This window comes from Eschrichtius robustus, chromosome 18, assembly GCF_028021215.1.
Source record: "Eschrichtius robustus isolate mEscRob2 chromosome 18, mEscRob2.pri, whole genome shotgun sequence".
Taxonomy (NCBI): Eukaryota; Metazoa; Chordata; class Mammalia; order Artiodactyla; family Eschrichtiidae; genus Eschrichtius; species Eschrichtius robustus.
Window position 1 is genome coordinate 70,225,838 of NC_090841.1, and position 12,478 is coordinate 70,238,315.

The 12,478-nt window shown below is 42.5% G+C and overlaps 1 protein-coding gene across 11 annotated transcripts in view; it reads right to left on the reverse strand.

The window, feature by feature from the left end:
- DOCK9 (dedicator of cytokinesis 9) overlaps positions 1 to 12,478 on the reverse strand; it is a 281,315-nt gene that overhangs the window by 147,622 nt on the left and 121,215 nt on the right. For all 11 annotated transcript variants that reach the window (XM_068526945.1, XM_068526943.1, XM_068526944.1 and 8 more), the window contains exon 2: positions 5,955 to 6,071. In XM_068526945.1, coding sequence (XP_068383046.1) covers positions 5,955 to 6,071 — 117 coding nt within the window. The remainder of the gene's footprint in view (positions 1 to 5,954; positions 6,072 to 12,478) is intronic.

The window sequence follows — 12,478 nt, forward strand, 5'->3', positions numbered from 1 at the left end:
ACTCCGAGGACCATTCTCCCACGCCAGTGGCAGGAGCGCACGGCCATCCGCTCTTTTTGCCTGCCTTCTTCAAAACTCCTCGCACTCCCTTCCAGGGCCCCACAGTCTCCTGGTCCTTTTCCCACTTTCTGTATCTGATTCCCACCCCCGCTTCCTCCTAGGTGAAGGTGTTCCCCAAGATTCAGTCCCTTGAGGGCATTCTCATGCTCTCGGTCCCTGTGGCCGCTGTCTCACATTTCTACGGGTGAGCCCAGACTGATAACCCTGGCTTCTCTCTTAGGCTGGACTTCTGCATTTCCAACCACTTTAAGGACTCAGCACCTGGACGTCCCACTATCTTAATGTTCCAAGAATAAATTCCCATGGGATTCAATTTGTCATGACAGTGGTCACATTCTCCTTCTTATGATTAATATTAATTCAATATCTCCTCTCCTAAGTTCTGAGCAATTCGAAAGCAGGAACCCTGTCTGAGCTCTTTGCACAAAGAGTATAACTCTAAACTATATGCTAAATAAATACACTCTTCAACTCAGCTTATCAGTGCTCTCCAAAAAATAAGCTTTTCTTTTTAAGACATACTTGATAAAAAAAAAAAAAAAATGACCTGTCACTGTTTTCTGTAAAAGGCAGAATTCTTGACCTGGAATTAAAATCCTCATCTCCTGAAGGTCTGGATAACGTCAATTTGGAAACATTATTTATCCAGATTTTTCAGGTAGGTTCAATCCTAGACATGAACTAATAACCCAAAACCCACAATGTTCACAGAAACTGACATTGTTGGCCACTGAATGCAGACCAATAAAAATTTTGAGGAACTTTATCAAAAGAACACTTTCCAATAAAAAGCCCAAAACAAAGTATTGAGATTATTTTTTGGCAGCATATAATAAAAAGCCAAGGACAAAACACTGTGAAAAAAAAATTCTTTCTTTTCAAAAGGACAGATGGGAAATGAGATGAGGGACTTCCAGGCCCTTTGTAAGTAGCCGGGCCTGGTTTCCTTTTCAGGTCAGTGGTTTGTAGATCATTATCAGTCTCATGTAAGCAGAAGAGGAAAAGAAACAGAAGAAAAATAAAAATCAGGATGTTATTTAAAGGGAAATGGATTGACCACATTTTTCAATACAATGCTGAGAACACTCTAGGATTCTCCTGTATCTAAACATTTCCAAAAGTGAAAATTTCTAGAGTTGCCAATTATTAATAATTTTCCCATCTTTTAAATTCTCTTGCTAAAGAGATTTGACATTGATGATACACCATGAAATGTCAGTAGGAATAACACCTGAGAGTCACTCCTTGCCCTGACTTCTCACACAACTTGCAGAAAGACAACAATTTCACATCTGTACAGCACAGAAATCCCGTTAACGTCCTGCTCTTTTTTCTTCATTGTGGTATAATGTCCATAACATAAAATTTACATCTCAACCATTTTTAAGAGTACAATTCAGTAGCATTAAGAATATCCTCATTACTGTACAGCTGTCACCACCATCCACGCGTAGAACTCTTTTCATCTTGCAAAACTGAAATCTGTAACCATTAAACAATTAACTCTCCATCCCCCCTCCTCCATCTCCTGGCAACCACCATTCCACTTTCTGTCTGGATAAATTTGACTATTCTAGGTATCTCATGCAAGTGGAATCGTACAATATTTGTCCTTTTTTGACTCATTTCAATTGGCGTAATGTCCTCAAAGTTCATCCATGTTGCAGCATATATTGGAACTTCCTTCCTTTTTAAGGCTGAATAATATTCCATCGTGCATATACACAATTTGTTTATCCATTCGCCCATCGATGGACACTTGAGTTTTTTCTTCCTTTTGGCTATTGTGAATAATCCCATTAGGAACATGGATGTACAAGTATCTCTTTGAGTCTCTGCTTTCAATTCTTTTGGGTATATCCCCAGAAGTGGAATATGACATTCTCTCTTTATTTCTTTCATACCAACTCTATGCCTTGTTAGTTTATATCAGACACCAAAGTCTAATGTTTGTGAAATATAAATGGTATCCATAAAGTGCCTCCCAACATCCTTTTTTACTGTTTACTACCTTTTCCATATTCTATCACTTTATAAAATTGCACAAACACTAGTAAGCTGTGCAACAAGCCAGGATACAAGGAGCTCAAAAGCCAGCTATAGATTCAGTGGATTGATGCCAGCAGTTAAGAATGTCACCACCAACAGTATCATCCAGTAAAAGGCTTCCACCTGAAGGAGGAGAACCTTGATTGGAAATCAACGGCCAGACTCACATCGAATTCTGTGTCTCTGACAGGAAAGGGGGGAGCCCTGGGCATTACTTACAGTTATGTTTAGATCTGTCATTTCTTAAGCAATAAGCCAACTTACCTTTCTTTTTTCTTTTTTTTGGCCTCACCACACAGCATGTGGGATCTCAGTTCCCCAACCAGGGATCAAACCCATGCCCCCTGCATTGGAAGGGTGGAGTCTTAACCACTGGACCACCAGGGAAGTCCCTCAACTTAACCTTTCTTGATCTAAAACATTTTAATCTTAAAGGTTATCATCTCTAATTGCCTGTTAAAGTTTACCTATTATTTACCCATGGAAAAGTAAGTTCTCAGAGTTTTGCCAAGTAAACTTGAAGAGGTCACAAAACTTTAAGAACAATAAAGGTCCATTAGTCACCAGAAAGTGTGCTTTTATGACTCTGTTTCGCTTCCATTTTATTTTTATTTCAAAAATTACCTAATTTCCCACCAAACCAAATCACTGGCTCAGCAAAAAGTTTTACAAATCTAGTCACTGGCATTTCCACATGTGCTCACTGGTATTCATAGTCACTTCATGAATCAAAGAAAACTAACTAATTAATGTTCATAATAACTTTACAGATTTTATATGAAGCCAGAAGCACCCAAGCCTGGCATCCAGCGTGCAGAGGTCATGTGGAGGTGGAGGTGGATGGGTGGGGAGGGAGGTGACAGAGGCACCAGCACAACCCCGTCCTCAGGGCCGCAGCACGGGTGGGGACACTTGAACACAAAAAGCATGAGAAGCCGTTACTGAAAAGCTCTAGACAACGCACTTAGGTATTCACGTACACAATGTAGACAATAAGTATTAGAGGAACTAAGAGAATGGGGAAAAAATTACTGTGGATTTGAACAACTTCAGAAGACAGGGGATATGAAGTGGCCTCAAAGGGTGAGAACGTTCTAGAAGGATGGGAAAGAAGAGATGATATTGCCGGAGAGGAGAACCATAAAGCCGGGGCAGAGACAGAACAGAACGACCCCAAAGCGCCAGGGTCTGATTCTGAAAAAAAACAAGCGTAGTCTATATGAGCCACGGTATTCCTACCCCGATCTTGGCAGACAAAACTTCACTTCATAAATATTCTGACAGCTGAGAACTGTCCTTTTGTCTTTTTAAAATTCACATTGACTTTCTGTCTCTCGGGGTTTTTTGTCTTAAACACTCTTCTCCCACCTTAGACGAGTACACCCAACAACAAACCTTATCTCCATAAGGCTCATTTTCAGAGAACTCAGACGCTCTTAGGGCCTGACCAACACCAACACGGGTCTAACTTGCGACCTGTACAAATGTATCATCACCATGCACACCTATAGTTTAGTAAATTATCATTTTGAATGTAGTTGACAGGACTTCACACCAAATTCTATTATCTTAACAGGTAACTAATCTTGTTTAACTAGTAAGTATAGGATTGCAAATCAACCCCACTATGCATTTTGCTCGCCATCTGACCCATTTCCTAACCAACTTGCTACCATTTTTCCATACGAAGTAAATTACTTTCCCCTGATCTAATTTGTTCCCTCTGCCTCTAATAATACAATAATCATTCTGCCTAAAAATGCAGGGACAGACAGAAGGAATCTGTGACATCACCAAGACATTTGGCTCATTCCATTAACTAGACAGTTATTAAAATCATCAAGACAATTTAGCAAGAAAGCATATAACCTTACTGGATTAGAATACAGGAGTCTCCTAGAAAAAAATAACTATCCAAACCTCATTGTGCCTCATCACAATTACTGTGATGGGGATGAAAGCTGAAATTCAAGCTCCTTCATCTTTGAAAAAACTTCCCCCAAACAGAACTTAACACTGTTCATTCAATCTTGGCCAGCAGAATGTCAGTGAGTTCTTTGCCGTTCCTAGAATATTTGTGTCTGGTATCCCCAGAGAAGTTGTTATAGGCAAAAGGGACAAAGGAGTTTTTCTCAAAGTTTCAATCATCTGTTTCTACAAATGCTTAATTAAACATCCAGGTTCCCTGTCTGTGAGATAAAAGGTGAAATTAAGTTAAGTGTATATTATTTCTGTGGTTTGTTTGCTTCTTCAGCAATTTTATCTCAGGTTTGCAAATACGATTTTGCATTCCAGGCTGCAAAACTCGAAATAACTTTGTTACTCTAACTGATACCAAGAAGAATACATACTTCATGCTCAGAGAAACTTGAGATAACCTTTAGCTTCCTCAGAGCACACTACAGGAAAAATACGTCAGCGTGGAGTATAATTTGTAATCATCTGATTTAACTTCTCATGCTAGCACGTGATGCTAACAAAAGGCACCATTCTGAGGTTTCCATTTAGTCATCCCTTAGCTAGGTAGTCTACTCTTGTAATGAAGTTTTCAAGGCATCGTATTTGGGGGCGTGATCTGAAGCCATTTCTGAGCAGAACGTGCTTTGGCAGCAGCAGCCCACTAATAGTCAAGTTCGTTTCCGCGGCATTCCTTATTTTTCAGGAAAGAACTAAAGAGCAATCATTTTACCCACATGTGTCTCTAATAAGTTAGAAAAAGTGAACAAATTTGTGAAAATTCTCACCTTTGTTGTAAACTGGAAGCTTTTAAATTTGGTGGGAAAAAGAAAACTTCAAGGAATATAATTTAACAGTTGTCATTAACATGGAAATTTCTAAAGACAATTCGGTACATAAAGAACTGTATATATAGCAGGTTATGTTCTGGGGAGTGGGATTAAAAAGAAGGTGGTAGGGGAGGCTTTTAATGTCAAGTGTTTCAATAGTGCCTGTTTGTTTGTTACAAGTATGTACTGGTTTTTAAAATTAAACAACAAAGAATCAAGGAAGCTTTAAAAAAAAAAAATAAGGCAGTTTAATTCACAAAAGACAGGTCTTGGATGGTAACAGCATCAGGTAGAGAAGAAGGAAGTGCCAAGATTAAGTCCCAGGAGATCAAGGGCAGTCACTGGAATCTCCAGAAGACAGAGATGACTCCAGGTTGCCAGGCATCTAACGGTACTGGGGTTCTATCACTCCTCAGTGGCTCAAAGCTCTTGTGGGTCACTCAGCCACAGGCCATAGTTTGAAAGGCTTCAAGCAACAATCTAGAGCAGTTCACAGCAGAAGCTGTGCTGAGTCCCCTGCTGGCAGCTACTGAGCTCCCAGAAACAGCACCTGCCACTGCATCAGTGAGGTAAATGTTAGGACATTCCTCGATGTCAGAACCCCCAAACTCTTCTCTATGAGCCCACACACAGTTCAGGGCCTCTCTCAAGGCAGTCTCCCAAAGTGACATCCTAAAAGGATGCATGGCAAAATCCTCCACTGCTTCCGAGCAAATCCCATCCTTAAGACTCTAAGGTACTTGGCAAAACCCCTAAATACCTCTTCAAACAAATTTCCTAAGACATAGGAGGCACTAGTGTCTACAGAATTAGCCCAGAGTATAGCATTTCTATTCAAGATAAAAGATACACACTTGAAAAAATATTTGTGTCATATACGTATGTGTGTTGATGCATATGTGTATGCATGTATTTGCATATATGCACGTACATGCATACACATACATATGTAACATCTTCACATCTGCGTGTGTACACACATACACCCACATATATACACATATATATGCAAAAATAATACCACACGGCTCTATTTACAGACACTTAGAAGTTACCTACCTGAAAGTCATCGTAAGGGAAAAGCAGCATCTCCCTTAAACAGTCGTTCAGGATCTGTGTCTTCTTCTGGACGATGACATTTTCATAGTCGAGTGGCTCAATCAGCTTTGGTTTGGCCTAGAAGGTGAAAAGATAAGCAATTGGAACACTTCTATAAGATAAAAGTAACTTCTTAAGACTAAAGAACATCATACATCCTACTCTACATGTTTTTGTACTTTCCAACTTTTCTACAATGAGAGTGTATCAGTTTTGCTATCAGGAAGAATCAGAAACAAGAGAAACAAGTTGTCTTCAAAGGAAAGAAAACACTTCATGGTCCTCATGCTTGTTTGGTTATTTAAACACAAAGGAGGCTATGGAGTCTGGTGGAACTTCCAGTCACGTCTTGGGTCACCCCTGGCTAGGTCAGTCCCATTCTAAGCCTTAAGCTTTGGCAGAGCTGCCCTGCTTGGAGGTCCAGCCATGGTCTGGCAATGAAGGCCAGCAGCTCCAGCCATGACCATCTCTTCTTGGCCCTGGGCTTAAAGCAATCCCCAGCGCTCACTATTTTATATAAAACTCTATGGAACTCATCTCTGAGTCTCAAAATATCCCTGTCTAACCTGAACTATCTATACACTTACATATGCAACACCTAAACATAGAGAAATGTGAGCTGGACCAAAATCAGGCAAGCAAGGGAAAAAAGTACTTAAACCAGGGCTTGTGGGTGACCCCCAGGGGGGAAGGATGATCATCCCTGGCATGCACTAATCCAAAGAAAGAGGCAACGAGCAACTGGGGAAAGAAAAGAGGGAATATGCCTTTTCTAGCTATTTCCAAAGTTATTCTCAATAAAAATCTCATCTAGTTCTAGTCATTGCCACAGTGTTCAGTGATCACTTCCCACGTGCAAGGCACTAACCGGGCTAAGTCGAGGATAAAGATACATATTCAACTAACTATAGCACAGTATGCCAAGTGCTAAAAAAGGCACACGCGTGCGTGCGTGCGCACACACACTTATCAGATTTAAATTCATTATATCAATAAATTCATTACTGCAAGATTATTTTTGAAATTAATAAAAAATCATCTGATAACACAATTTCAACAAATCCTCTATATATTAAAATACAATTCATATAAAGATAGGAAATATATTAAAAACATCTGGTATGTGCCATCTAAATTAGGAATTGTAACTGAGTCTTCTGTGTGTTCCCAAAATCTGTCTCTTTTCCTTCCAAGTAGAGCTGGACTACATTTCCCAGCCTCCCCATGGTTAGTGTGGTCATGTGACTGTCTTCTGGCCAACGGCGTGTGACTGGAAGGGATGTGGTCGCTGCCAAGCCTGGCTCATAAAAGCCTCTGCTATAGACTGAACGCTTGTGTCCTGAAAACTAACCCTGAAAAATAATGGGATTAGGAAATGAGGCTTTTGGGAGGTGATCAGGTAATGAGGGTGGGACCCTCATGAATGGGATTAGTGTCCATATAAGAGAGACCTCCAACAGCTCTCTCGTCCCTTCCACCATGCGAGCACACAGCAAGAAGACAGCATCCACGAACCAGGAAGTGGACCCTCACCAAACACTGAATCTGCCAGTGCCTTGATCTTAGACTTCCCAGTCTCCAGGACTATGAGAAATAAATATCTGTTGTTTAAGCCCCACTCTGTTGATATTACAGCTGCCCAAGCTAGCTGAGATGGCCTCTCTCCCCTGTTCTCTCCCTATTCCCCTCTGCCAGCAGCATGCACAGGATCCAGCAGTGGACTCAGGAGGCCTGAGGAAAGGGTGAAGCCCCAAGACGAAAGGAGTGTGGGTCCTGAATCACCTTGCAGAAGGCTGTCTGCTTGAAACAGGCACTGAGATAGCCTGAGAACAAGAACTAAAGCATCTACTGTGTTATGCCAATGAGGTTCTCAAGTTTCTTAACGAAGCAGTCAGCTTGCTCTGCCCAATATAAGAATAAAATGTTCATATTTAACTTCAATTACTTGATTTAAGTAGACTCTACATGATGTCATGATATGCTGAGGAAAAAACACAGTGCTCAAACAAGTGCACAATTATTATAATTGGGTAATAGTACACGTTTATGGACAGAGATTAAAAATATACACAATCAAAAAAATTAAAGCTATCTTGTGAAAGTGTAGGTAATTTCTTCCTCTAAAATATTTGTAATGCTAAACTGTTTTTACATTCAAAAGAGGCCAAAAAAAAGATTTACACAAGTAATTTTTTTTAAGTAAGAACTGACACAGAAAATAAAAGTATTCTCCAAAATATTTTAATTCAACTTCAATCATTTCTTCCTTTATTTTAGTTTGTTATGTTGTATATAGTAATCAATCTACAGGTGCTTGTTGGCAAAATGGATCAATGTCACAATCAATAACATTTTCTTTAGGAACCATGACTATATTCCTAATAAAATCCAAAAAGGCACAGAGCTTTCTACAGTGACAGAGCTCGGGATTCTGACAGCTAAACTTCCATTACAAGGAGGTCAGAAGGAGAAAGACTGCAGGATGGAACAGACACTGCACTCTCCCCTGCCCCGTATCGTGTCCAGCACATGACGGCAGCCAGCGAAGCCCAGAGCGGGTGACCTAGTTTTGCAGCCCTGGGCACCTCCACAGGCACCAGCTGGCCCAGGGGAATCCTCAGCTGGGTACCTCCCCTTCCAGCCCCTCGGCACAGAGCATCAGCTCCACTCCCTCCAGGCCACAGGGTAAGGTCAGACTGCTTTCTCAGAAAACTGCCGCAGTGTTAGCCCTGGTTAGCAGAGGGTGCTGCGGGGACACTGCTGAGAAAGGGGCTTTTCTCAGGCTCCAGTGTTCTGGAATTGTTCCTTGGTTTTTGGGTTTTTTGCTTTGTTCCTATAGCCCAGCAGCCACTGGGGGCTTTCTGGGAGAGACCCAGGGGCGCACACCCTGCAGAAGTTGCACAGGCACCCCAGCAGGTGGTTCCCAGCCTCCAGCCTGCAGATCCTCAGCAGATTGACTTCTCCACTGTCCAGACAGAGACCAGGGCCACACTCCCTCCACCTAGGCCTGAATCTTAGCCTTGGGTGCAGGTTTGCGGTGGCGGGGGGGGGGGGGGGGGGGGAGGGTTGTGGGGCTCTTCCAAGTTTGTGCTTTCCTTGGGTCTCTGCTCCCTGGATAGACTAGGCTTGTATTCTTAGAGCAGGGGTTGGCAAAGGTTTTCTGTGAAGAGCCGGAGAGCAAATATTTTGGCTGACTTACAGTTTCTGTCGTAACTAGTAAACTCTGCTGTTGCAGAGCAAAAGCAGCCATAGTCAACAAATGGGCACAGCAGTGTTACAATCAAACTCTATTTACAAAAACAGGCAACCCAGTGATGTTACGTCAACATCTCAATAAAACTGGCATGGCAGGGGGAGGGGCAGTACAACAGCCAGATTTGGCCCACGGGCCATAGTTTGCTGATCCATGCTTTAGAGTTACCCTTACTCCCTAGTAGTTGATCCCCTTTTACCAATTTAATAATTCTCTATATTAATTTTCCATGTTCAATCAACTGATGTGTTTTCTGCCTCTGGACTGATACAATGTTTACAGCTTCTTAAGTGCATTTAATGACACTTCCCACCATTTGACTGAACTTGGATTTCTTAAAGGTTTAGTAAATGAAAACAACAAACATATTCAGTTACATGTTCAGTTATATAAATCAGTAACATATTCAGTTATATAAATCAGTTTTGCTATTTAGCATACCAAATAACGCTTTTGTTAATTAGATGAACTACTGTTTTCCCCTGACGGTATCTTGGCAGTATTTAATGTAATATTGTAGGTATTAGGATTACCTTGCTTTTGTGGGCCACTGTTAATTTTTGAGGTGTTTTCACACAGATGATCACACTTAATCCACTGTTAAATTAATTAAACAAGGAGGCCATCAGTCTGAGGTGGCTCTAATGCAATGAGGTGGCAGTCTACATAAGCAAACTGAAATGTAAGCCTGTATATGCCTCAAGGTTAATGAAATCAAAACACTAAGGACAACCCAGCACAAACAGCCGACTAGGCTTCACGCTAGTGCCAATCAATTATTCCTTTCTTTGCTTCTGCACTTTTCTTTATGTTAAGTCTCTCCCCAGCTCCTATCATCAGAGTGTTCCCCACCACTGGGAATTGGGTGTTGCCCAATTTGAATCGATTTTTGCTCAAATAAACTCTTGACCTGTTTAATATGCCTCAGTTTATCTTTTAACACCACTAAAAGGTAGGCATGGAAACGTCACTCCGTTTGACTGAGGCTGGAAACTGAGGATCACAAATTGAGCTGACTGCCTGAGCGTCCCAAGTAGCCAGCAGACGGGGCTAGAACCCAGTCTTCTATCAATCGGAACTCTTCCTTCTCCAGGCTGCCTTGTTAAGGGTCTGTGCTCACCAATGCTCAACCATGGCACGCCTGTGGAGAGTTTATAAGCCAGCGTTTCTGTTAAAGACTTATGATGCACGTTAACCAGGAAAGCCCATAGAAGAATGGCATAAGGGAAATCTCAGGGAAGAATGAGAAATACAGGAAATCTCAGAGAAGAATAACACGTCTTCTCTGGTCTTCGGGACTCCAGGACTGGGAAGATTTGAAACTTGTGCAAACCCTTAAGTTGCTCAACGAAGTGACTCCTGGAGACCTGACTGGGCAGAGGTCTTCGGCAGCTGCAGGGAGCACTGTCCCCGACAGGACCACTGACTCCAAGGAAAAGGGGCCAACGCAGAGCGACTCACCTGCTACCTAAGTTAAGAACAAGGCAAAAAGCTCTTGCTTCAAACACGAATAACTGGCACAATGTGGACTCTACATGTGGATTTCAGGAGGAAGAAAGAAAGAAACTATCACAGGAGAAAGGCTGAGAAGGAAGACTGGTGAAGAAAGAAGAGAAAAGGGTCAAGAAGGAGATGGGGGAGAGAAAGAGACAAAAGTGACCGACACCTAGGCGGGGCGGAGGTAGAAGATGCAGGGATGGAGGAAACATAAGGGCAAGATAAAGACAGAAAAAGAAGACAGAAAGAAATGACAGAAGAGAGGGGCTTGGGAGACTTGAGGCGGGCCTGTATCTACCAAACTATGAGTCAAGAGCACAATCGCCTATTTTCCACTCTTCTTTAAACTGATGATTCACTGGTTACAGCTGTTCAGTGTTCTTCAGCTCCACTAAGCTCTTCCAGCTGGTCACAAGTGTGGGGGACAGCGCACTAGTGTAGGAAACTGGCCCGCAGCATCACTGGCAACAGGAATGTCCACTAATAGCAAAGTGAAGTTAGGTTAATTATCAGACTGCCAGTTCCCTGGTCCTGGTTCAGAAGAAGGAGGCGTTATTAGCACAGAGCTGGCACGTGGCCTTGGCTTTAAAGCCATCTCAACACACCTAAGTTCAATGCTTGTCCTGGTGACATAACTCCAAGAGTGTCGGGCTGCACCCCAGAGTCCTGCAATCCTTGCAACTGCCCGGCCATGAGGCCAAAGAAAGAACCCGGAGTCGGCGACACAGACATCAACGATTTTCTGAACAGGGAATCTTACAAGCCAGAGGCCTAAGTCGCAGAGCGACACCTGACCAAGTACAGCTGACGGCAGGCAGGACACAACAGCAATCTTCGCTATACAGGGGAGGAGGAGGCTATCAGTTATGGGGGCATGACATCAGAAGGGCTCCTCGGTTGCCAGGGGGACTGCTGGAACACGTCCCCCTGCAGCTCTTTGGGCTAGCAACCATGGTGAGGGCCATGGTTTCCTGTTGATGACCAAACACACTGGAGCTGGTCTAGTCCCAGGGCTACAACAGTCACTCTCGGACCAATCACACAGGTAAGTTACTGACTAAACCGTCAGCTTAGGAGAGGGAGGCAATCATGTGCATAAAGTAAGGGTGACGCAGGGCAGGATCGGGCAGGGGATGTACAAGACAGCAAGAGAGCAGCCATCTTATGAGGCCTGATTATACAAAGAGCTACTTTTTTTTTTTCTATTGAGATAATTTACATACAAGTTCTTGATTTTTTATATTCAAAAGAAAAAAAATCTGGGTCCAGAATTACCCAAATTGATGAATGGTCAATACTCCTAGAACTGCTCCTAGGCCATCAGAACTACCAGGTTTCAGAACCCTGCACATTTACCAGTTTGAATTTTCAATATTCCAGGACACTGTGTCTCCCTAAGCACAATGGGGCTTGGCCAGCTCCCGAGTCTAAGGCATTGAGAACATGTACAGTGCATGTACCGTGCATTTATAGTGTGTAAAACATGTAACTCAATCTATACACGAGTCCTTCAGCTTTCTCCCCCGTTTGGAGGTTAAAAGTCCTTATCTATGAACATTCAGTTCTCGGTTACTGTGAAATCAGACAGGGAGAGGACTGTGGTACTTTCAGTCCACAACAGTCTACAACAGCAGTTCTCAAAGTGGGGTCCCGGGAACAGCACCATCAGCATCACCTGGGAAGCTCACACAGATGTAAATTCTGAGGCCCCATCCCAAGCCTGAATCAGAAACTC